The following is a 24,753-nucleotide window of genomic DNA, read 5'->3' on the forward strand; positions in this document are numbered from 1 at the left end:
TTAACCACTGGTCCACCAGGGAAGCCCCTCTCTCTCTTATTCTTGGCTGACAGACCTGTTTCCACTTCCTGCAGCCTTTAAAATATAATTCTACCTTAATCTGTTACTCTTAACGATCAAAAGTACTGTGAATGCAACAATATAAATCTTCAATATAATGCTGAACAAAAGGAGACAGACACAAGAGAACATATTGCATGATTTCGTTTATATGAAGTAGAAACCCAGGCAAAATGAATCTGTGCTGGGAGTCAGGATCACGACTACTACTGGGTAGGATAGGGAATAATCAGAAGGGAAATCAGACTTTTTTAGGGTGCTGGTCATGTTGTTTATTGATCTCAGTGTTTTATGAATGTGTTGTTTGTGAAAATGTACAAAACTCTAATTTGTACTTTTAGTATGTATACCATACTTACTAAATAAAAATAAAAACAAACAAAACCAAGCCCCCACTAAATTATTTTGAGTGCCTCCCAGGTAGGTACACATGAAATTTATGTTAGGAATCATTACCTAAATTAAAAAAAATTAAATTATATAATTAGAAATGAATATACTAACATAGAATGAGCAAACTGAAACTTGAAATTTATTTCAAATTCTTCTGGTCCAAAAACAAATACTTGACAACAGTGCCTCTGATGTTTATCAGAAGCCACAGGGATTAGTCTTTAATTTCATCACAGAGTACAAATGTTATATTGTGTATGTATCCAGATTTTACATTTTTCTTAGTCTACTAGTATGAAAGAAAACTAATTATCTTAGACAAGATTATCAGTTTCATCGATTCTTTTTTTTTTTAGGTTTTCACTATTTATTTATAACAGATATTCCATGTTCCGGATCATCTCTATAGTCAGAGGTTCTTTGAGATGATGTCGTCAGCTTTGGCCAGCTGGAGAATGGAGTCATCTGACATGCCCATCCTGCAAATGGCCCCGCAGATAGCAGAGGTTTTAAACTGGCCGTTGAACCTGCCTGTCACCTTGTCAACCTCAGCCACGTTCATCTGGATGGACGCATGGTCCTTGGCGCCAATGATATGGTTCCACAGCACATACAGATCCACGAACTTTCAGGCGTCGTTCTGCATGCTGAGCGAGCGTCTCGGGCCCTGCGCTGTCCCCCTTGCCCGGACACCAGCCTACCTAGTTTCACTGATTCTTTCACAGAATCTCAGAGCTTCTTATAAAAATGATTTCTTTCCAATTCGGAATCTGTTCTGTTAATTCAAAGGGAAATGAACATGTGTACAGAAGAGAAAAAGATAAAAACAAGGCCTTATTGTGTATATGCCATTGTGTTAAGAATCTTCTATTATGTGTTAAAATTCTTTCAAGATACGTATTATACTGCCAATTTAGAGATGAAAAAACTGTAGTGTATTTAAAAAAAAAACAAAAACTTGTACAGTAACGAACTATGAAGGACTCTGTATGCTGTTTTAGCAGGGACGTAATACTGTCACATCATAGCTGTTAGAGATATATCATCAATATAAATTGCAAGGGAGAAATAAGAAACAAATATATATTGAATAACTTTGTCTTTCATACAAATATAAATGTAAAAGCAGGAAAAAAAAAAAAGGGATGTTTCTGCTGTGGAGAAGGAAAAGCCACTGTGGTTGTGTTTGCATGAAAAATGCTCTGAAACGGCTGATAGATCAGAGGTGATACGGCGTTACAGCTGCAATCATGGAGGTAACAGCCGTGTTCCTTCATAGGGTTTAAGAGTTAATACTTGATAGCAGTTTGAACACTGCCAGACACATAGCAGGGATTCAATAAATGTTCGCATCTAGTATGTAGAGGGTGCCCAGCAGAGCCTTGGAAAGCTCTCACTGTGGTTGAAGAGCAGCACCCTTACCTGTTAACAACCAACATCTGCTGGTGGTCCGAGGTGATGCAAGAGCCCGTGTTTACAAGGATCTGGCCCAGTTCACACCACAAGAACTGTACAGAACACGACCCGTGGTCCTCCCCCAAACCACACTTCTATCAACAAGAAGGATGACAGAGGAGTCATCACTTTTAACAATAATGTTTTTTATTATACAAAGCATTATAATTTTCTCAATATTCTTCACTCAATTATCAACAAACTTTCCACTGTATTCATTTAACAAATCAACAGTGTCAAACTACACTTCACTACCTTTCAACCTCCAAGCACTCAACTTAAAGAGACCAACAAAAAAGTGCTTGGAGCACCAAATGGAAAGAGAAGAAAACGTGGCAAGGTCAACAGAGATACTTAGAAGCAGTTAAAGGGGATGGGTTAGGGGAGGAATTAAATTCCTGAGCACCATCAGATTTCCCTCATGGGTCAAAGAGGTTTACAAAATCAGTTTTAAGACATGAGATTAGAACTAGAGAATCAGAGGAACCCATACTCTGGGATATTGCAGGTCATCCAAGTTCCTAGGTTGGCAGAAGTGAAAAAAAGAGGGACAGAGAAAGTGGGAATGGGGAGCAGAGGAGAGGCAGGACAAAGACAGGTGGTGAGAAGCAGAGAGGGAGAAAGTTGTGCCTAGAAGAAAATAAAGTTCGGAACCTGTTGTGAATTGGAAAAATGAAAAGTCATAGTCACAAATCTGGAAGATGGACTACTGGACACGAAAACCGGGAATTTTATACCTTCCAGGAAGTGATGACAAATCCTGAAGCTGTACAGTGGCAGGCAGTGAGGTGCATTTAAGACTAAACCACCTGTTTTATAAGAGTAAGACATTGGTAACCTTGCTTAACTAATTCTACTCTGTGGATTTAAAAACAGTATGTGCCTAGAAGGTAGCCTTCCAAGCAGGTTACACGCAATATAGAAGGTTACAGGCCTGGTTACAGACAATATAGAAGGGCTCTAAGCCAAGTGGGTCTGTAGAAAACAAAATGCAATTAATGTTACTGTCAAATGAAGAGACAGCAGATTTCATTGTTTTCTTCAACCTTGTTGTTAGTTTCCTAAAGCTAAGCCATTCTGATCACTTGAAATAAGCTAGAATTGCCAAATACTGTATAATCAAATAGGCTGACTGTGATCAAACCCTCATTTTTCCTGAGCCTTAACTGCCTCTGTGATCTGGGACACAGTTGGCAGCATGGAAGTTATTATTACTTTTCTGGGGGGCAGGGAGGGAACTGGGGACCAACAATTGCCTAACTATATGTGTATGTAAACAAAAGAGATCAAACTGACCAATTAAATTTGCCATTCAGAATCCCTCTTGCCAAAAAGTTATAACCTTGAGACTGATTGAGCAAAACAGGATTCTAATACTCAGATGCTCTGAGTCTGGGAAGCACTGACTTTGATGATAATCCTGATGATAATTCAGTTTTTATTTCAATCTTCTCAGGCTCTTCTGCCTAAGACTACTCTGCCCAGCCAGAAAAAGCTTCACACAAACGTGTACCAGGTTTTCGCGTGGTTTCTTCCAAGGGGCGTCTCCCCATCCTCTTCAGTTGTCCACTTCCTCCTCTTCATTCTGTTCTTCTTCCTCCAGCCTTTCCTCATCTTCATCGTTGTCCTCATCCCTGCTCTTGTCCTGCTCTTCCGAATCTGTCTTTTTGTCTTTGTCTTTCTTCTTTTGCTCTGAAGCTTCCTTCTTGCCTTTCTGCTCCCTCCTATAAGCTGTAAGGATAAAGAGGAGGTTAGGAAGCAAGGCTGAACCAGACAGACAGCAGCAGCTAACTCGACTGGGTAACTGGAAAAGCTGAGGTACAAAAGGAAAAATAATCTGCCCAGCATCACCAAACAGATAATGAGGTGGTGCCTGCCATTTGAGTCGCATCCGATACTTGCTACTGGACTTTTAAAAGAGACTCAAGTTGATCAAATCTCAGGGCCAGGTTGAGCAGGTCATTTAGGATGAACATCTACTTGGATGTTCAAGAAGACGAAAGGGCAGTTACCTTCCAGAGCTTCTTTTAACGGGGTAACGAATCGCTGAAACTCCATCTCCTCCATGGCGGACAGCACATCGCTGGCATTCAGTGTCTTGCGTTTCCCTTTCATCGCAAAGTTGTTGGCACTGAAAGAAGAAAGATTAAGGGCTGTCAGATGCCCTCCTGCCGCGTATGGTGTGGGTGGGAAAAGGAGCACCTAAGGTGGAATGGGAAAGCCTGCGTCTTAGATGCCTGCATGGATACTTGTGACACGCTAAGTCCCACCCTTCCTTATACAAAAGGGTTAAAGTAATTGTCTTACTTTGTTTCAGAGATTTCAAGATCTAGAACGAGGGCTCGGAACCTCGCTCCACTGAGGCAGAACATAATTATTGGGGTTTGCGGGGTCCAGGTTACAAACTCCAATCCAGGGGGATCTCTTTACGCCTCCCTTAGGCTTTAGCCCAGCTAAGCTTCGGCTAAGTCTGCCCACCTTACCAGGATGTGGCGTATAGCACGAAGACGCTGGCGGCGCGGGAGATGGCGCTCCGGGCCTCCTTGGAGATGTTGACACCGTCCGGGAGCTGTGAGAAAAGCGAGGGTGAGCAAACCCACCGGCCCAGCACCTGTTTCGCTCTGCCCGCTCGTCCGCCCTTGGTCCGGCCGCCAGCTGGAGCTGCTTACCGCCTCCTTGATGATTCTGGTGATGACAGCATTGGGTAGGTTTAGGTCCTCGGGCCTCTCCGCCATGGTCGCGGCCGGGGACCGTGTCTGCGACCTCCTCTTCAGGCCGCTACGGCGTCCGGACTTCCCGCGTCGCCACGGTCTGACCCAGCGAGGCTTCCGTCCCACCCCGCGTGGCCCACACCGTGTCCCACAGTGCCCCGCGCGCCTGAGCCGCCTTTCTCCCTCAGCCCCGCCTCCGCCTCCAGTGGCCGGTGCGTCTGAATTTCGGAGGCTGCCATGGTTTTGGCCCGAGGGGCTTCCGTCCGGCCTCACAGGCACCTGGCGTCCCTTCCCAGGCTCGTTTCCCTGCTTCACGCCTCCATCGCATCTAGAAATTAACTATGGCTCACTGGGGTTTCCGTCCCTTTCCCATAGTGCTTTGCGCCGCTGCCTGGCGACGGAGCTGCCGGGTGCCTAGCGTGGGAGACGGAGGCGTGGACTGAGCCGGCGGGGCGGGGCTCCTTCGGGCGAGAGGCGGGGCTTCTCGCCCACCTCTTTGCCCGTCGGGAGCTGCGACTTCCCCTGGGCCTTGGTGTCCTGGTAACTTGGTTTCTGCTTTCGTTTCGAGGAATCGCGGCCATCTGTTGCCTCATTCTCCCACTAATCTTTTTAGCCTTCTCAACTTTGTAATAATGGTATTAAGGATAGCTGTTACCTAAAACTTTTTAATACAGACTACTTTGCCAGCATGGTGCTAAAGCGGGCAACATCGACACAGGCATGACTAGACCTCTGGGCTCAATTCGGGCTGGTTGGGTAACCAAAGGGCAACACCCAGCCACTTGTAAGAGTAACGTAACATTACATAAGCATTCAAAAACAAACCCTGTTACAGTTGTATTTGTTTTTTGTTTCACTGAATTGTTCATCGTGCATCTTTCCTAGCCAAAAATATTTTTCATGGTTTTGCAGGGGCTTTTTAAGTCCTGTCATTTTTCTATTACATATGTAGAAATTGTCCTCACGCCCACTGAGCAGAAATTGTTTCTTTTTTTTCCTTGAAACTTGCTATTTCAGGTCACTTTTAGTTTTCCTGTTTGTGTTAGAAACATGAGCACAGAGAACTATTTCTCTGTTATAAGAAAAAGAGCATCAAAAACGATGGTAAATGGCAACTGAAACTGCTTCAGATACAGATGATAGACTTTGGTGGGGGAAGTCTCCACTTGGATAGAATACACCTGGTTTAAAGATGTCAGGAAGTGCTCAGCTCCAGCCAGGTGCTGTGTAGTTGGAATTGGGCCTCCGTGTTGATACGGAGAAGGCAACGGCAACCCACTCCAGTACTCTTGCCTGGAAAGTCCCATGGATGGAGGAGCCTGGTGGGCTGCAGTCCATGGGGTCGCTAAGAGTGGGACACGACTGAGAGACTTCACTTTCACTTTTCACTTTCATGCATTGGAGAAGGAAATGGCAACCCACTCCAGTGTTCTTGCCTGGAGAACCCCAGGGACGGGGGAGCCTAGTGGGCTGCCGTCTATGGGGTCGCACAGGGTCGGACACGACTGAAGTGACTTAGCAGCAGCAGTTGTTAGATATTTTGATCTTTAAGAGGAGCTGGAAATCTGGACAGTATATGGACTATTTCCATTTTTAAGTAATGGCTCAAAGTGTAGGCGAAATAAAACAAGTCATAGCTCAGGCGTAATTCCAGGCTACTAGTTTGTTATCTTTGGTTTAAATTATAAGCTGTTTAGAACAGAGACTTATTTTGTTCATTATTGTTCTCAGTGCTCGTAACAGGTCCCCTCACATATTTGGTAGTCAATAATTGTTTTGAGTAAAAGAAAGAAGAAATGGACACTGTCCTTAAAAAAACTTATTAGGGATCTGGTGGTAGTGATGGCCTAAAACATTTCTAGAGAGAGAAAGATAAAATTTATTGAGCACCTGTTATATATCATACGTAAAAGTACATTACCTCATTTAATGCTTCTGCAATCCTACTTAGGGATTTCCCCTTTCCTACTTTATATGAGGAAACAGGCTGAATTCACTTGCCCAAGACCATAGAGCCAGGAAATGAAAAGCTGGTGGCTTCTGATGCAACTTCTGAGTCGACTGACTTACTGTTTCAGCAAACCTGTTCATTTCTGGTGGGTGTTTTAGCTGCCTGTATGAGAACTGGAGCATATTGAAAAATGAAGCATCTCTTCTAAAGGTTTGAGCCATCTAAAGCACTTCTGTGACTCAGCTGTCCCTTGATACGATACCCACAGGGAATTGCTTCCAGAGCCCCTGTGTATACCGTAATTTGTGGATATTCAGGTGCCAAGTATGTTGGTTATAATTTGATAGGCTTTTTGGAGATTGGGGCATCCTCTCTCTAATGATTAGTGAAAGGGGAAAGGAAAGGATGTTAATAATTATTTTGAACTGTTTGCCAGACCTGTTAATATACATTAACTAATTGTAGTGACCCTGTGAAATAGGCTTTTCCTCATTTTGCAGCTAAGGAAACTGAAGCTCAGACCGGTTAACTTTCAGGTCACTCAGCTATTAATTAATGGTCAATTGGGAGGCCTTCTCCAAATTCTTGTCACTCTATTCCGTGCTGAGATTTTCATACTTTCATGGTACCCTATTCTTAACAATCCTGTAACCACTGTTTATTGATATGATTCAATGAAAACATTTTATGCTTTGAGTCCAAATTAATATCTGGACTAGCTAATGTATGTGAAAGTGAAAGTGAAGTAACTCAGTCATATCTGACTCTTTGCGACCCCATGGATTGTAGCCTACCACAATCCAAGGGGTCGTAATATTCCCTAACTATATGGTGGTGGTTTCTGCAGAGGGCTAGAAAGCTGCAAGATTGGCTTTTGTCCTAAACCATTTGTAGATATGGATTTGCCAGATAAAAGCCAGTGGGATGAGACCACCTGTGACCTGGCTATCTGTCAGCATCCGCAATGCTGGGCAACTATCCGCCGGATTGAGAGGGGCCACCCTCGACTTCTGGACTCTTCCTCCAAATCTTTACTGGATACTGAAGGTGAATTAGCCAGCCCTGTCTCCTCCCTTACAAGATCCTTGAATTGTTTCTATTTGGCTCCCTTATGCCATGTTGTATGTTTTCTTCTGGTCTGGTCTTTCAGACAAGCTCCCAGTGCTTACCATTGTAAACATCGCAGATTCCTGCTTGCCGGCCGAGAGAGTTATTCGTCGGCGTCACTTACCAGGATTTACCTTCACAAAGGCTCACACTTTATTGAGTTCAAAGTTTGACTCCAAGTTTCAAGGCAGGTAAATAATCATGGAATCTTCCTTAAACGGCTTAATACCTCTAAATTTTGGGTTACCTTTCTTTGCCTATGTACTGAACTTTGAGAAAGCTAGATTAAAAACAAAGCATTAGGGGAAATGCCCTGGAGGTCCAGTGGTTAGAACTTGGCACTTTCGCTGCTGTGGCCTGGGGTTCGGTCCCTGGTCGGGGAGTTAAGATTCCACAAGCCACGTGGTACAACCAACGTGGTACAGACAAAAAAACACCAACAAACAACCACCCACCCCAGCCATCCCCCCCGCCGCCCCGCCCCACCACCAAACAAGACAAACCGTTTAGCAGTTCACTTAAAGGAGTAATGAGTAGGCAGTGTGGGAAACAGAAAGTATTCTTAATTGTCTTGTAGGAGTTGGTTAAACAATAACTCCTTTCCCTCCTCCCTCTCCTCCCTGGTGATGTCTGTCCTATTTTGCTTTTCGCCTCTGTGCGTTTTGCCTGTTCTAGGTACGTCCTGTAAGTGGACTCATACAATATTTGTTCTTTTGTGTTTGGCTTATTTCACCTTGGATAATGTTTTCAAGCTTCATTGATGTGGTCACATGAACGAACTTCATGCCTTTTTAAGGCTGAAAAATGTTCCATTGTATGTCAATGCCACATTAAAAAATTATTTATTGATTTATTTGGCTGTGCTAGGTCTTCTCTGCTGCACGGGCTTTTCTCCAGCTGTGACAGCTGGGGGCTGCTTTTTAGTTGTGGTATGCGCGCTTCTCATCGCAGTGGCTTTCCTTGTTGTGGAGTGCCGGCTCTGGGGCACATGGGCTCCGTTAGCCATGGCTCTTGGGCCCTAGAGCCCAGGCTCAGCGGTTGTGGTGCATGAGCTTTGTTGCTCCTCGGCATGTGGGATCTTCCCGGATCAGAGATTGAACCTGTGTCTCCTGCATCGGCAGGTGGAATCTTTACCACTGGGCCTCCAGGGCAGCCCCACATTTTGTTTATTGGCTTCCTTGGTAGTTCCGATGGTAAAGAATCCACCTGCAATGAGGGAGACCTGGGTTCGATCCCTGGGTTGGGAAGATCCCCTGGAGAAGGACTTGGCGACCCGCTCCAGTGTTTTTGCCTGGAGAATCCTCATGGATAGAGGAGCCTGGCGGGCTACAGTCCATGGAGTCGCAGAGTCAGACACAACTGAGCGACTAAGCACAGCGCAGCATGTTTTTGAACATCTCCATCAAAATTACTGAATAAATTTTTACTGATGGTGATGTAACTATCTGTTGTTGGAGAAAGGCGTAGGCTAGGAATTCAGTTTGATGCAACAAATAGTTGTGAAGGGTTTGCAATGTGCAATATCTAGAAGTTGTTCAAGGAAAAACAAACAAGCAAAACTTAAGAAGATGAGAAGACCTAACATTCATTTGGTAGGTATTAAGTCCAAGGATTTCTGTACATAAGGAGGAGGCTTTTCCTCATAGCACGAACTTTATCATCCCAGTAAGTCTTTTGTGACTCTGTTTCATGTTTGAAAACTCATGTTTTAGGCCTTGGAAGGATTTACCTGACAGAGACTTAATGAACCGTACTGATAGATCTCCCAAAGTAAGTCACAGATTAAAAAAGGTACTTCCTCAGCATTTTCTCTTTACTACTGGGAATAAAATGTTGCCTTTATTTAACATTGAGGATGACTGTGATCTGAATAATGATGATGATAACTACCTAATACTGAGCCCTTACTATTTGCTAGACTCTGTGCTAATGCTTTTACATGTTATACTGTTTCTAGAAATCCCCAGACCTAGTGGGATTTATTTGTGGCAGTTTTCCATAGTTAAGAATTGTCTATCTCTCCTGTATAGAGTGTGTTCAGCTACTGTCATCTCATAATATAGGGAAATTAGAATGCTGGAATGTCAGATCTAAAATGAGCCTCAAGATCAGCTATACTCATGATTTTAAAACTTTTTTAGCTATCACTTATGGTAAGAAATACATTTTACAATAAAATACCATGGGATAATCTTTACCCTAACTGTAAGTTACACTATACTCTGAAAGTTTCTATCCTTTTCTATTTCATTTTAAGACAGTGGAGGCTGTGATTCACAAAATTTGATTTTGTGACCTATGAGTAAGTTACAACTGCAGTTTGAACACTATTTCTGTGGTCTGTCTCATTTATCTTACAGTTGAGGAAACTGAGGCCCAGATAGGAAGTGACTTTTTAAAAACACAGCTAGTTAGGAAAAGAGCTATATTTTAAGAAGAAAAAACCCTTCTACTTGTCTACAATAGAGATTACTATTCTTTGCAGTCCTACTGGATGCCTTTTATTTTTTTCTATGAGACCCTTCACTTTTCAGCATTACGTGATAGAGAGTGGTAGGAACCAAGGGAGGGTAGATGGGTTTGGATAGATGAATGAACAAATCACTTACCTCTTTGGCCTCTAGAGTGTTAGATTAAATTAGTTTTAAATTAATTGTTTGTCTAGGATAATACATGCATATGGTTCTAAATTCAAAATGCATAGGAGGCCTTATGGTGCCCCAAATATCTCCTCTGTTCCCCCAAGTCGATCAGTTTCTTTTCATGGGGACAGCTTATTTTTAACAGTTTTTTTCCTGTGTGAATCCTGCTAGGGGTATAGACTAGATGATTTATAAAATTTCCTTATAAATCTAGTATCCTAAATAGCAAAATGTGAAAAAAAATTATGACTTTAACTTTTATGTAGATGCTTGTAATTGTAGACAGGCTATAAAAGAGAAAAACTTGCTTCTGCTTCTTTCGGTTCTCTCCCTGCTTCCAGATTGTATTGTTTTATCTGCAGGGGATCTTAGTTTTTGGAGTGCAGTGGGCAGAATAAGTAGTGTTCCCTTAGGTAAGCCCCAAGGCATCTGGGAATTGCTAAATGCTGCCCTAATATCACAGGGAGGCAGGGGAGACCATTCACTTAACGGTGCTCACTCTTGCAGAGTACCTTTTCTGATACCTTGGTTTCTCGAAGGAATATTATGAAGCTATTTTGGGGATAAGAAATGTTTATTTTATTTTATTTTTTAATCTTCTGAACCACCATACCTTTTTGGTTAGCATGATGATTCATTCCTTAGCCTGCTAGTGAATACCATCAGGAGTGGTACCTTTAAACCATACATGGGTTTTATATCTTTCTCTTAGCTATCAGTGCTGAATTTGAATGAGACAAAGCTTCCTTGTCCTCAAGATGTAGGAAATATGGATGTCGTCTGGATCCCAGAGAAGCATGTGAGGTGAGTATCATGTTGAGAACCTGGGAGTCTTCAACTCTTGTGTTCTACAAATGCCTACTGTCTTCTGCCAGCCTTCTTTCTGTGAACTCCTTTTTAGCTACCTCTTTGCATGAAGGAGGAGGTGAAGCAGAGCAGAAGGCCATGGCCTCTTGCATTTACCTCTTGAAGTGATGTGAAGGTTGCTCTTTCATGTCCGACTCTTTGTGACCCCATAGACTGTACAGTCCATGGAATTCTCCAGGCCAGAATACTGGAGTGAGTAACCTTTCCCTTCTCCAGGGGATCTTCCCAACCCAGGGATTGAACCCAGGTCTCCCACATTACAGGCAGATTCTTTACCAGCTGAACTACAAGGGAAGTCCAGGAATACCGGAGTGGGTAGCCTATCCCTTCTCCAGCAGATCTTCCTGACCCAGGAATTGAACCAGGGTCTCCTGCATTGCAGGTGGATTCTTTACCAACTGAGCTATCAGGGAAGCCCTAAATGCTGCCCTGGAATTCCTGTGAGTGTACTTTGAGATTCGTGCTTTGGGACTTTTCTACATCAAATTCTACTTGTCTATAAATAGCGTACAAGATAGGGCCCAATGTATTTGGGAGGTTTGATTAAGAAACAAATGCCTTTTGACTATCAGTTTTTCTTGTTAGTCATCAGCAACTAGTAAAAGTTTTCAGTGAAGCACCCAAATCTTTGGTCTCAAGCCAAAGGACTAGTGCACTGATGCAAAATGAATAGCATATAGAACTTGTGTACAAAGCAGCTGTGATAAAGATCACTTGGTGAAGGTCCAAAGATTTGCTAATATTGACAATCGTTGGAAGAAACGGATTTTTCTTTCATGACTGCTGAGGTTCTCAGATTCTTTTAGAGTGACTGTTTAGACATGTTGTTTAAGTCGCTAAGTCATGTCTGACTCTTTGCAACCCCATGGACTGTGTTGTAGCCCGCCAGGCTCTTCTGTCCATGGGATTTGTCAGGCAAGAATACTGGAGTGGGTTGCCATCTTCAGTTAAGAGATGATGAAACTTTATTTTCTTAAAAAAAAATCCTGTGAATGCATATATATATGTATATATATATATATGTATTGTGTATATGTGTGTGTATGTGTGTGAATATATATGGTGTAAACCAAAAAACCTCTAAGGGTTTCTTTCTTTTCATATAAAAGAAGCCCAGAGTTAGGTGGTCCAGGGCTACTATCTCAGTTCCATGAGGTAATCAGACACCAGAACACCTTCTGTTAATAGCTTTTTGGGCCACGGCTCCCACCTTCTGAGGTGCTTCATGGGGATTTCAAAGTCTAAGTTGATTGATAGAGTTTAAGCCATCATATCTGTATTCCAGGTAAGAAGGAGGAGGAAGATGACAGAGCAAAAAATATTTGAGCAACTCTGGGCTAAGCAGTGGAATTCAGTCGAGATCTTAATACTTTGTCCCTATCCTCCTGGAGTCTTATGGTGGTGGTAGGATTCAGACATTATAAACATCCCTGCACCTAGGTATATAATTACTAATTTGGATTAATACTAGGGAAGTAAATAACTGAATTGTTTGAGAGAATGGAGGGGAGCCTAATTTAGATGTGAGGGCAAGGTGAGAGGGGGTTTCTTGTTTTTAGCAGTCTCTGAACTGCAGTTACCTCTGAGTTCCTCACCAGCCATTTTTGAATACTGAATGGAGGATAGCAATCTTCATGGTCATCATTCATAAATATCCTTGATGCTTCTGCTTAAGATGTCTGGGAATAAGTTGTGGTTATTCTTATTTCAAGCCCAGCTGAGGAGAAGCATATTATTTGCAGCCAGGATGGGAATATGAACAGAAAGAAATCTCCAGGGGTAAGTTTAATGTTGTGGCCAAACCTTCCTGATCTTTGTCTGTAAGGGTTTATTTTTGTTTTCCCCCTTCTTCCATTTTCTCTTTAAATGAACAACATCTGCAAAAGAAAACCCATCTTAAGGAAGGAGTATAATTACCAAACCATTTTCTGTGCAGAGAAATGAATAACTAGGTCTTTTCCCTACCTCCTCCCTGTAGGAAGGTAAAAGAACACCTTGAAGAGATGTTAGGAGCAACTGCTGGGCATTCATAGGGAATTTTAGGTTGATTAGAAACAAATTTTCAGTGTGATGAAAGTGAAAAGCGAAAGTGAAGTCGCTCAGTCATGTCCGACTCTTTGCTACCCCACGGACTATAGCCCACCAGCCTCCTCTGTCCATGGGATTTTCCAGGCAAGAATACTGGAGTGGGTTGCCATTTCCTTCTCCAGGGGATCTTCCCAACCCAGGGATCAAACTCAGGTCTCCTGCATTGCAGGCAGATGCTTTAACCTCTGTGCCACCAGGGAAGCCCTGGTGTGATGGGAATAGAATTTCAACAGACTGGAAGTTACAGTGGACCTGTGCTTCTTTTTTTCTGGTGATTGGTTGGTTTAGTCACTAAATCGTGTCTGACTCTTTGTGACCTCATGGACTGTAGCTTGCTGGACTCCTCTGTCCATGGGATTTCCCAGGCAAGAATACTGGGGTGGGTTGCCATTTCCTTCTCCAGGGACCTGTGCTTCTAATGCTACTTCTACCAATTATTGGGTAAATGGAGCCTTGGATAAGTCACAAAGCTGGAAGGTTGCTACATCCAGGAGAATAGTATCTTGGCCAATTTTGTTCATTGCTGAATTCCTAGCCCCAGCCCTCTGCCTGGCACATGGTTGGCCAATAAATATTTGTTCGGAGCCTTTTGGGGGGGGAAATGAAGCAAGTCCATCAATTACTGTGTGATCTGATTTCAACAATATGGTTGAAGAGCCAGATTGATAAAGATGTGGCAGGTTGTGGTTTAGAGGGGGCGAGGACGCTGGAGTAGGTCTGGAAACAAGGAGTTTCCCACTCCAGGGTTGTGTCGGGAGGCTAGAGTTGTGGTGGGACAATGTGGCATTGAAGAGAGTGCTACAGGGAGTTCTTTCCATGGTTTTTCTTCCAGAAACACAAGCTGGAACTTCCAGGGATAATTGTACCGCTTCCCACCCCAGGACACTGGTATGAGCAACTAAGTTCAGAATCCTTACCTTTATGGAACCAGTTTGACATGTTGCCTCAGGATCTACTGAAGGAGTGAGTGTCCTGTAAGCTGTGGGAGAACCAGAGCATCCTCTTTTCTCTAGAAGCTAAGAAAGGTCTAAGCAGTGTGCTCTTTCTGGGGAGGGAGGGGAGAAAACCGTTCCCATACTTGGTCGCTGAATTTGTGGACTTACACACATGCAGTGATGATGATAATCACCACCATTTAAGTACTTACCACCTGCCAGGCCCTGTGCTTAATAATTAGCACACTACTTATATTCTTTCATTTCAACCTTGACTGGGAGGTAGACGCACTGTTCTTTTTATAGGTGAGTTATGGGTTAAGTGGAAGACGGAATGAATATGTGGTTTGGAGCAAGACCACCTTTGAATTTTGTATTGAAATTCATTGCCTTCGTGAATTTCCACCATTTATTTAGCCTCATTAATCTTCCTTTTCCTCATTGCAAAATGAAGATCATAGACCTGTCCTTGGGGTGTGGTAAGGATTCAGTGGTGTAAAGCACACGAGCCCGGCATATAGTAAACTTAATCCACTCAGCCATGATTGCCATAGTTGCATCTGAAAGCCGTTACCGAATGAGCACCTGTTGGTATCGGCCTTATAAGGGCAAGGTGGACATGTCTGCAAATGTAGAGCTATTGCTGACTGTCTCTGTGTCTGTCCCCTTCAGCCTCTTGCTGGATAAAGGGAAGACCATACTTTATCCAGAGATGCAGACACAGTTGGCCATGATGAAAAAGAAACCTCCCCTGGAAAAGAGCCGGCCCGACAGTGCCATTTCTGCTAAGATGTATTTATCTGTACACCGCCTCACCCTACAAGTAAGAGCTAGGGACCCTCAGCAGAAGATGTCTGTGTGCAAGTCCAAACTCACCTGTCCTCAAGGCTGGAGGACTTAACTTTCTAATTGCTTTCTCTTCTATTCTTCCACTCTGGATCGAGGTGCCACAGAAGGACTGGGCTTTGTGGGTGAAAGCGGATGTGCAGGGAGAGGTTGGAGGGGAGCAGCATTCTCTGTTTCTTCTGCACTTGGCTTCCCACACCTTTCCCCTCTCCCGAGCCCCTGCTATAATCTTGCACACACTGGGCTTCTCAAAAAAGTACTCGTTGACTCGATGGATAAAGGCATTTGGGGACACATTTTGGGAAAGAGAAAGACCCACAGTAGAACTTTTTTTCTTTTCTCTTCTTTTTTTGCTCTAGAAACCAGCATTGAGATATCCTGAACATTTGAAGAAACGCTATTCTAACCTGAAAACAGATGGTAGGTTTTCTGATGCTGCTCGCTCTCCAGGTGCCAGCCCCCCTCTGCCCACATTTCCTACAGTTGATCTTGGTCCCAACACAGTGGTGTTTGCGGCCACAGTCATACGGGGTCCCATGCAGACCTTAGGAGACTGCAGTTTCAAAAAGCACCCCCTCCCAGCTTGGTCCTGACCAGCGGGGAGAGAGCGTCACCCCTGGGTGGCAGGGCACGGCAGGCGGCCCAGGCGGAGGGTGGGAGCTGTCAGGGAGAAGAGGGCTGAGCTGGCTGTCTGGTCACCAGGTCATAGGAAGCAGCAGCGGCAGCAACAGAGGAGGGCGAAGACAGCCACTAGGAAACAGGTAGAGTGACAGCGAAGGGATGCTTGGGACCTGCTGGGGTTGGAGCAAGTGGGTGAAGCCTGGAACGGGAAGGGGTGTGCGAGGGATGGGGTTCTCCCTGTTTGCTGGTTGTAGATACAGAGTTCCTGTGTGGTTATACTAACAACCTTCTTTTCAGACCTTTTGGAGAAGATTTCTTCACTTTCAAAAGTCCTAATTCACTTCCTCCTCATGTGGGTTTCAGGAGGCTAGAAAGAGATGCAGGAATGAACCAGGGAGCCACAACACCTCGCACAGACATTCAGGTGCCGTGGTTGGTGACCCACGCCGTGGTAAGGAGAGTATGTGGGTTTGGGAGTGGCAGAATCCCAGGACCTAGCTGAGGACGGGAAAAGCTGAACGCGTTTGCATTTGAGGACCCATGATTGTCAGGCACTTGAATTCTCCTTGGAATGCTTCTGTTTGGCTGGTCTACCGTATATCAGCCTTCCATTAAATATTTACTCAGCAAGGGAGCTGGGCCAGATGTCTGCTTCACATGGGGATTTGAGAGATGGCCACAAGCATGAGTCAGAGTCACTTACTCCTCAGGTCCCACTTTATTCAGAAGCGTGTTATTTAGCCTCCATATGTTCCAATTTTTAACAATTTTTTTCCTGTAATTGAGATCTAATCTTACCGTACTGTGGTCAGAAAAGATGACTGGAATGATTTCAATTTTTTTGAATTTACCAAGACTAGATTTATGGCCCAGAATGTGATTTATTCTGGAGAAGGTTCCGTGTGCACTTGAGAAAAAGCTGAAATTGATTGTTTTGGGGTGAAATGTCCTATAGATATCATTTAGGTCTAGCTGGTCCATTGTGTCATTTAAAGTTTGCGTTTCCTTGTTAACTTTCTGTTTAGTTGATCTATCCATAGTTGTGAGTGGGGTATTAAAGTCTCCCACTATTATTGTGTTGGTATTAATTTCCTCTTTCATACTCATTAGCGTTTGCCTTACATATTGCGGTGCTCCTATGTTGGGTGCATATATATTTATAATTGTTTTATCTTCTTCTTGGATTGATCCTTTGATCATTATGTAGTGTCCTTCTTTGTCTCTTTTCACAGCCTTTATTTGAAAGTCTATTTTATCTGATATGAGTATTGTGACTCCTGCTTTCTTTTGTTCTCCGTTTGCATGAAATATTTTTTTCCAGCCCTTCACTTTTAGTCTGTATGTGTCTCTTGTTTTGAGATGGGTCTCTTGTAGACAGCATATATATGGGTCTTGTTTTTGTATCCATTCAGCCAGTCTTTGTCTTTTGGTTGGGGCATTCAACCCATTTATATTTAAGGTAATTATTGATAGGTATGGTCCCGTTGCCATTTACTTTGTTGTTTTGGGTTCACGTTTATACAACCTTTCTGTGTTTCCTGTCTAGAGAAGATCCTTTAGCATTTGTTGAAGAGCTGGTTTGGTGGTGCTGAATTCTCTCAGCTTTTGCTTGTCTGTAAAGCTTTTGAGTTCTCCTTCATATCTGAATGAGATCGTTGCTGGGTACAGTAATCTAGGTTGTAGGTTATTCTCTTTCATTACTTTCAGTATGTCCTGCCATTCCCTTCTGGCCTGGAGGGTTTCTATTGATAGATCAGCTGTTATCCTTATGGGAATCCCTTTGTGTGTTATTTGTTGTTTCTGCCTTGCTGCTTTTAATATTTGTTCTTTGTGTTTGATCTTTGTTAATTTGATTAATATGTGTCTTGGGGTGTTTCGCCTTGGGTTTATCCTGTTTGGGACTCTCTGGGCTTTTTGGACTTGGGTGGCTATTTCCTTCCCCATTTTAGGGAAGTTTTCAGCTATTATCTCCTCGAGTATTTTCTCATGGCCTTTCTTTTTGTCTTCTTCTTCTGGGACTCCTATGATTCGAATGTTGGGGCATTTCACATCGTCCCAGATGTCCCTGAGGTTGTCCTCATTTCTTTTGATTCTTTTTTCCTTTTTGCTTCATTTATTTCCATCATTTTATCTTCTACCTCACTTATCCTATCTTCTGTCTCCATTATTCTACTCTTGGTTCCCTCCAGAGTGTTTTTGATCTCATTTATTGCATTATTCATTTTTAATTGACTCTTTTTTATTTCTTTTAGGTCTTTATTAAACATTTCTTGCATCTTCTCAATCTTTGTCTCCAGGCTATCTATCTGTAACTCCATTTTGTTTTCAAGATTTTGGATCATTTTTATTATCATTATTCTAAATTCTTTTTCAGGTAGATTCCCTATCTCCTCCTCTTTTGTTTGACTTGGTGGGCATTTTTCATGTTCCTTTACCTGTTGGGTATTTCTCTGCCTTTTCATCTTGTTTAGATTGCTGTGTCTGGAGTGGGCTTTCTGTATTCTGGAGGTCTGTGGTTCCTTTTTATTGTGGAGGTTTCTCCCAGTGGGTGGGGTTGGACAATTGGCTTGTCAAGGTTTCCTGGTTAGGGAAGCTTGCGTCGGTGTTCTGGTGCGTGGAACTGGATTTCTTCTCTCTGGAGTGCAATGGAGTGTCCAGTAATGAGTTTTGAGATGGGTCTATGTGTTAGGTGTGACTACGGCAGCCTATAAGTTGACGCTCAGGGCTATGTTCCTGCGTTGCTGGAGAGTTTGCGTGGTATGTCTTGCTCTGAAACTTACTGGCTCTTGGGTAGTGGTTGGTTTCAGTGTAGGTATGGAGGCTTTTGGATGGTCTCTTATTACTTAATGTTCCGTGTAGTCAGGAGTTTTCTGGTGTTCTCAGGTTTTGGGCTTAAGTCTCCTGCCTCTGGATTTCAGTTTTATTCTTCCAGTAGTCTCAAGGCTTCTCCAACTATACAGCACTGATAATAAAACTTCTAGGTTAATGGTGAAAAGATTCTCCCCCATGAGGGACACCCGGAGAGGTTCACAGAGTTACATGAAGAAGAGGAGAGGGAGGAAGGAGATAGAGATGAGCAGGAGGAGAAAAAGGGGGACTCAAGAGGAGAGAGACAGATCTATGCAGTTCTTTGTTCCCAAAGTGTTCTCCGTAGCCCAGACACCCACAGAGATTCACAGAATTGGATTGGGTAGAAAAGGGGGAGGGAGGAAATAGAGGTGATCTGAGGGAGAAAACAGAGAGTCAAAAGTGGGAGAGAGTAATCAACACCCTCCTGAGTAAAAATGGGGACTGAATATTGCCTTCTTAAATGTCCAAAATTTATATCACATACTGAAAAACAAAGATTAAAAATCTAGAGTAGAGGTTAGGCTCTTAAAAATACAATGTTAAAAACAAAAACAAAAAATTTTAGAAATATATATGAAGTTTGGTTTAAAAATAGGGCTTCTCTCTCTTTTTTTTTTTGCAAGGTTATAGTGAAATGAAAATGAAACTTAAGGAGTGGTAGAGGAGTAATAGAGGACTTTAAAAGAAAATAAGAGAAAAAGAAAAAAAAAGAAAAAAAACAAGAAAAAAAATTTTTTTTCCTAATTAAAAAAATCGTAAAAACATATGAAAATGAAAGTTAAGGAGTAATGGGGGAGTAATAGGGAATTTTAAAAGAAAATAAAAGATAAAAAATAAAGAAGAAAAGAAAAAAAAATTTTTAATTAAAAAAAAAAGTAAAAATATATCTAGGAATTTCTCTGGAGCTGTTGCGGTCAGTGTGGGTTCGGTTCAGTTTCAGATAGCTCCTCGTTCCAGCTTACACTTCTCGATATCTATAGGCCCCTTCCGGTGTAGTCGGTGTTATCTACAGGGATTTTAATCTGTTGCACCGGTCCCTTCTGAAGCGGTTCCCTTTGTTTATTTGGCTTCTGTTTGCCGGTCTCTTCAGTGCCTGATTTCCGCCCTGACACAGGTGGGTGGAGGTGGTCTCTTGTTGAGGTTCACTAGTTCCATCGCGCTGCAGGGATGGCAGGGCGCTGTTTTCCCTGTCTACGCTGCTCAGGTCCCGGCTGCTCTATATGGAGCGTGCCCTGCGTTGCGTGCGGTTCCAGTTTTCGGGTATTCCACAAAAGCGCAGATTGGGTTGCGCCTGCGTTTTGTGCCTTCCCCGCCGGAGCAGCTCAGGCCGCCAGGAGCTTGATGGGCGCACTCTCCCCGGGTGCGGCGCGCCTTCTCCCCTCCGTGGCCCCAGCCTCAATTTCCGCCCGCGTCAGTCAGGTGCGTGCGCCCTGTGTTTAGCCGCGACCCACCCGGCGGATGTCGACCATCCAGAATCTCATGAAGTCTTTGGTTAGAAACTGGAGGCCTGTTTGCAGTGTGGTAGGGGATGCCCTCTCTGGGGCCGAGTTTGCCCGTTTCCCCTCCTCCGTGCCTCCTGCCTCTGGCGGGGCTGGGCCGGTCAGCCGCAGGCTAGCTCCTCTGGACTTGCTCAGACCCTTTGTTCTGCGAACGGCCGGCAGTGTGTTCCGGCCGGTTAATTTTCTCTCTCTCTTTTGTTGTCCCACAGTTTAAGCTGGTATCTCACAAAAGCTCCCTCCGATTGCCCTCAGGGCACTCAGGCCCGGTCCTTACCCTCAGCAATGCTGCCCGCTCCTCTCCGTTCCGCCCCCACTTGCTGGTGGTGGATATGGGCGTCTGGGGTACTTTGCTGGGAGTTGCTTTTAGGCACGTAATCTGTGGGGTTTATTTATTTATTTACCTCCCAGTCAGGTTGCCCTCTGAGATTCGAAAACTTCCCCCAGACCTGCCAGTGCGAGGGTTTCCTGGTGTTTGGAAACTTTCTCTATTTAGACTCCCTTCCCGGGAGGGGTCTCTGTCCCTAGCTCTTTTGTCTCTCTTTTTATCTTTTATATTTTGTCCTACCTCATTTCGAAGACAATGGGCTGCTTTTCTGGGCGCCTGATGTCCTCAGCTAGCGATCAGAAGTTGTTTTGTGAAGTTTGCTCTGCGTTGAATTGTTCTTTTGATGAATTTGTAGGGGAGAAAGTGATCTCGCCGGCCTATTCCTCCGCCATCTTGGCTCCTCCCCGCTCAGGTCCCACTTTAGAAAAGGCAGTGGTTTGGGGATGAAGAGCTAGCCTGGGTTATTGAGGAGAAGAGCCCCAAGAGCCCACTGGCCTGTGAGACAGGGAAGAGCCGGGGCCCCTCACCAGAGCCCCAGGAGAGTTCTAAGGAAGCAGAGTCAGCCACTTCTCAGCCACAGGTTACCTTTCACAGTCCAGCCCCATCCAGGAGGCAGGGGGCTAATTCCTGACCGGCGATCCCTTTCCTCTAGTGTTCATGCCAGAGATAGGAGACTCCCCCTTTTGGAGTTCTTATCATGTCTGAGCTGAAGGACATACTTACCCCGGCTCCTCTGATGTTTCTCAGTTTGAGTGTGGAATGAGAAGCAAGGAGAAAGAATCCCCCTAAACTGTGGCAGATTCTTCTGCCCTAAATAGACCAGACATTGCTGTCTGTGATGGGGAAATAACTGTTTAGTCATCAGAATTCACCCTCCAACCCTGGGGCACCCAGAAGGTGAGGCTGAGGTGTTTCCTGATAAGGATGCTTTTCTTGGTTTATCTCTCAACTCACCCTGCTCTCTGATACTAAAAGTGTCTTCTAAACTGGAGATCGAAGAAGCCTCCTGAACCTTCACATGGGAGGCAGACAGCACTGGGACTGTGGCCCAGCACGGAGGCACTTGTTCAAGGTTAGCCCTGTATCCAGGGTGATGACAACTCCCCTGAGTTTTATTCTTGTGCCTTCTGTTCCTCTTCCTGGTGCCTCTAGTAGGAGCAGCTTTGCTTGGGTGACTGGGGCTCCCTTTTGAATTATATTCTTAGAGCAGTGGCTTGTCCTCTCTGAGTTGAGAAAGGCCTCATGGAAGAGGTGATTTTTGCACTGGATCATGGATACGTGTGAGAGTTTCCCCAATATGGAAGAGAATTCCTGGAAGCAGGGATGGGCTGGGTGAATGTGTCTTGGAGGAGCGTGGCGGCAGGGAGCCCTGAGCAGTCTGCTGTGGTCGTGGGGTTGGGTATTTAAGGGACAGAGGTGGATCAGGCCGACGAGATGGCCTGCTGAGGTGTTTGATCTTTATCCTCAGTGGTGGGCATTGGTGATCTGCCTTGATGGCACCCTGCAATCGACTGAGGAGCTTTCAAAACCCTAACACCCATGCTGCACCCCAGACCTATTAAAATCAGAATGTATGGTGTTGGGTCCAGGCCTGGGTGGTTTTCAGAATGCCCCAGCATGTGACTAAGGTGTGAACCAGTGCTGACAGGGAGCCAGCAGAAGTGTGGAGCAAGGGACTTCCTTGTTTGGCGGTCCCTTTTAGCCTCGTACCGCTGGTGGTAGCCTGGAAGACTGCTCATTTAAAGGAAGAGAAATGGAAGGGAAAGAACTAGTGCATTTCGTGACTAGTTGGGGAAAGATCTGATACAAAAGAGTCATAGATCTAGAATTTTTGGGGTGGAAGGATGATCATTTTCATAAGTCAATAGAGGTAACTTAGGGATGGCCCAAGAAAGTAAGAACAGGATTCATAAACTGAAAAGATAGACCTAGGGGTTCTTTTGCTACACTGACACATAGGTGCTTGCCCCTTAGGTTTCTTTGAGGAATTCTGGATCTTTTAACACACAGGCTCCCTTACTCACTGATTCTGTAATAGATATGGTCACAGTCCCAGGCGAACAGAATCACGAAGAGAACTTAAGAGGGCCTCACTCCCTTTTACCCGCCTCTAAGGTCCTGTGTTGTCCTGGCTGGGGAGTTACCTGTAGACTAAGGGTCAACTAGAAGCCCAGCAATGGGATGTGGAATACCAGTAGGAGACTTGAATTGATCTTGTGGTCACTAGGTCGCAAAACTCTACGAGGTCAGGAAAGTGACAAAAAGCAGCAGCAGCAGCAGCCAATGAAGACAGAAGGCTCCACCCTGAAACAGGTGAGGGTGTATGAGGGCCATTCTGCTAGGGCCCTGTCTCAATTGTCTTTGGCGTGCATGCTAAGACACTTCAGTCGTGTCCGACTCTGTGACGCCATGGACTGTAGCCTGCAGGCTCCTCTGTCCATGGGGATTCTCCAGGCAAGAATACTAGAGTGGGTTGCCATGCCTTGCTCCAGGGGATCTTCCTGACCCAGACAGGGATTGAATCCTTGTCTCTTAGGTCTCTTGCATTGGCAGGCAGGTTCTTTACCACTAGTGCCACCTGGGAAGCCCTTAGTTGTCTATTTTTGTATAACAAGCCACCGCAAAGCAGAACCATAGTGGTTTGTTATTTCTCATGATTCTGTGGGTTGACTGGATAGTTTTCTGGTCTTGCCTCAGGTCACTCATGCAGCTGCATTCAGCTGCAGGCTGGGCTGGGGCTCTTGGCCAAACTGTCTCTAGTTCTCTTTTATGAGGCCTCTCCATCTGTCTGGTCTGGGCTTCTTGACAACCAAGAAGTAATCTCAGGAAGGTACTTCCCTAGGGATGGGCCTGAAACTGGAACCATGTCACTTCTGCCACATTGTATTTGTTTAAAAAAAATGGCAAGTCCAGTTCAGATTCGAGAGGAGAGGAAATTGACTCTGTCTCATGATGGTAAGAACAGCATGTGCTTATAGGAATGGGAAGAATTGCTGGCAGCTACCCAGGTTTGATCCCTGGGTTGGGAAGATCCCCTGGAGGAGGGAATGGCTACCCACTCTAGTATTCCTGCCTAGAGAATCCTATGGACAGAGAAGCCTGGCGGGCTAGTCCATGGGATTGCAGACAGTTGGACATGACCGAGTGACTAACACACACACACGCCTTTGGAGGCAGTTTACCCTTAGTTAACTGAGGGGACTGGGGAAAACTGCTTTCTGGCTTCTCATGGGCAGCCTACAGGGCCAAAGAGCCCGTGACACAAGCTTCTCTCTTCATTGTCAGTTGGTGGCATTTTGTCCTGTCTTAGACGTTAATTTCTCCAAGGAAAGCATCATTTAGAAAAGCCCTTTGTTTCCTAAATCCTGACTCAAGTTTCTTTACACTTATGAATTTCAGGATTCCACAGAGAGATTACAGACAAACGTCGCTAAGAAATCCCTGGACTCCTCCCGCAGTAAGAAGAGTAAGACCCGAGGGTGGAGGAACCTTAGAAAGTGTCTGAGGACGGGGAGCGGAACCTTGTTGATCAGGATGGTTCACTTCCCTGGAGGGCACAGCCCTCACCCCTCAGAAGAGTCCTTCCTTTTCTGTCTTCCATTTTTTGCAGTTAATTGGGAGAAGGCTGCAGGTGCAGTTGATGGCTGGGTCTTTTTTTAGGTCCCGAATTACCCCAAATAGAATACAATAAGAAGGACATCAGGACTCAGATGGAGATTTTGCTGGAAGACCAAGTGAAGACCCCAGAGAGTGCTTCTGGCATCAGCTGGAACCCTGAGCTCAAACTGCTGAGGATTCTTCAGGCCACAGATGAAGAGGACGAGGAGATCCATCCCTCCGGGGCGCAGAGTGAAGTGTCCGAGGTGTAGGCGGAAGGATGCTCGGGCTTCCAGGCACAGCAACCTTGGATGTGAGGGCAGGAAGGAGAGGGGACTTGGACTCCCTGGAGCCTTTACCAGGGTCTGACCTTAGGGATTCTATTTTCTTCATTCGCTTCTACTTGCTTCTGAAATAAGTGAGAGAGAGAAAAAGCCCTTTCTAGCTTGGATTGTTTCTCTCCCGTTAGGGCCCAGGTAATATTAGTGATTAAAAACACAGCCACTGCTTATCAATAGACTCGTTTCTCTGTTTCTGGGTCACTTTTATCTCCTCGCTGGAACGCTGGAAGGTTTCTAGTTATAGGAAGATGAATTTGGCCTGTGGAAACCCGTACCGTGTTGCTCTTCCTTTTATTCTCTGGAAATGGTTTATCTTGAGGATGACATCTGCGTCTGTCAGATAACATTCACTGTTATGTGTCGTATCCCCTATGTGGTAGGGGACTCGGATTGACATAAAAGAGTCCAAGGATCCAGTTCCCAAGTTACTGAGTCTGTAGGAAAATTTCAGTGGTGCTCGTAAAG

General features: G+C 44.5%; 2 protein-coding genes and 1 pseudogene across 7 annotated transcripts; 1 reads left to right on the plus strand and 2 right to left on the minus strand.

Annotated features, from left to right (window-relative positions):
• Nucleotides 1–652: 652 nt before the first annotated feature.
• LOC122431890 lies at nt 653–1,907 on the minus strand (annotated as a pseudogene).
• A 126-nt stretch (nt 1,908–2,033) lies between these two features.
• POLE3 (DNA polymerase epsilon 3, accessory subunit) lies at nt 2,034–4,891 on the minus strand. The gene is made up of 4 exons (XM_043453529.1): nt 4,578–4,891; nt 4,392–4,477; nt 3,921–4,039; nt 2,034–3,639 (listed from the first exon to the last, which is right to left on the minus strand). The coding sequence occupies exons 1-4, from the start codon at nt 4,641–4,643 to the stop codon at nt 3,467–3,469; spliced, it is 444 nt and encodes a 147-aa protein (XP_043309464.1). The 5' UTR covers nt 4,644–4,891; the 3' UTR covers nt 2,034–3,466.
• Nucleotides 4,891–24,381, plus strand: C30H9orf43 (chromosome 30 C9orf43 homolog). 6 transcript variants are annotated; one of them, XM_043453519.1, is made up of 14 exons: nt 4,891–5,159; nt 7,465–7,617; nt 7,721–7,868; nt 9,390–9,447; nt 11,032–11,123; nt 12,899–12,965; nt 14,107–14,237; nt 14,882–15,032; nt 15,415–15,475; nt 15,758–15,816; nt 16,040–16,127; nt 22,578–22,663; nt 23,750–23,816; nt 24,011–24,381. In XM_043453519.1, exons 2-14 carry the CDS (start codon nt 7,467–7,469, stop codon nt 24,217–24,219), a joined length of 1,368 nt encoding a protein of 455 aa, XP_043309454.1. In that variant the 5' UTR covers nt 4,891–5,159; nt 7,465–7,466; the 3' UTR covers nt 24,220–24,381. The 6 variants fall into 6 exon arrangements, with proteins under 6 accessions (XP_043309454.1, XP_043309458.1, XP_043309459.1 ...); XM_043453523.1 differs by having other exon boundaries at nt 23,750–23,807; XM_043453524.1 differs by having other exon boundaries at nt 16,040–16,100.
• Nucleotides 24,382–24,753: the final 372 nt, after the last annotated feature.

Source organism: Cervus canadensis, chromosome 30 (genome assembly GCF_019320065.1).
Source record: "Cervus canadensis isolate Bull #8, Minnesota chromosome 30, ASM1932006v1, whole genome shotgun sequence".
Lineage (NCBI taxonomy): Eukaryota > Metazoa > Chordata > Mammalia > Artiodactyla > Cervidae > Cervus > Cervus canadensis.

What these genes read in the sequence shown, in the direction of transcription:
- C30H9orf43 (XM_043453519.1), top strand. Translation starts at nt 7,467, where the DNA reads ATGGATTTGCCAGATAAAAGCCAGTGGGATGAGACCACCTGTGACCTG. An exon ending in ATCTTTACTGGATACTGAAG is followed by an intron (nt 7,618 to 7,720) that starts GTGAATTAGCCA and finishes CTGGTCTTTCAG; the next exon opens with ACAAGCTCCCAGTGCTTACC. An exon ending in AAGGCTCCACCCTGAAACAG is followed by an intron (nt 22,664 to 23,749) that starts GTGAGGGTGTAT and finishes TATGAATTTCAG; the next exon opens with GATTCCACAGAGAGATTACA.
- POLE3 (XM_043453529.1), bottom strand. Translation starts at nt 4,643, where the DNA reads ATGGCGGAGAGGCCCGAGGACCTAAACCTACCCAATGCTGTCATCACC. An exon ending in CCAGAATCATCAAGGAGGCG is followed by an intron (nt 4,478 to 4,577) that starts GTAAGCAGCTCC and finishes CTTTTCTCACAG; the next exon opens with CTCCCGGACGGTGTCAACAT. An exon ending in GTTAAAAGAAGCTCTGGAAG is followed by an intron (nt 3,640 to 3,920) that starts GTAACTGCCCTT and finishes TTATCCTTACAG; the next exon opens with CTTATAGGAGGGAGCAGAAA.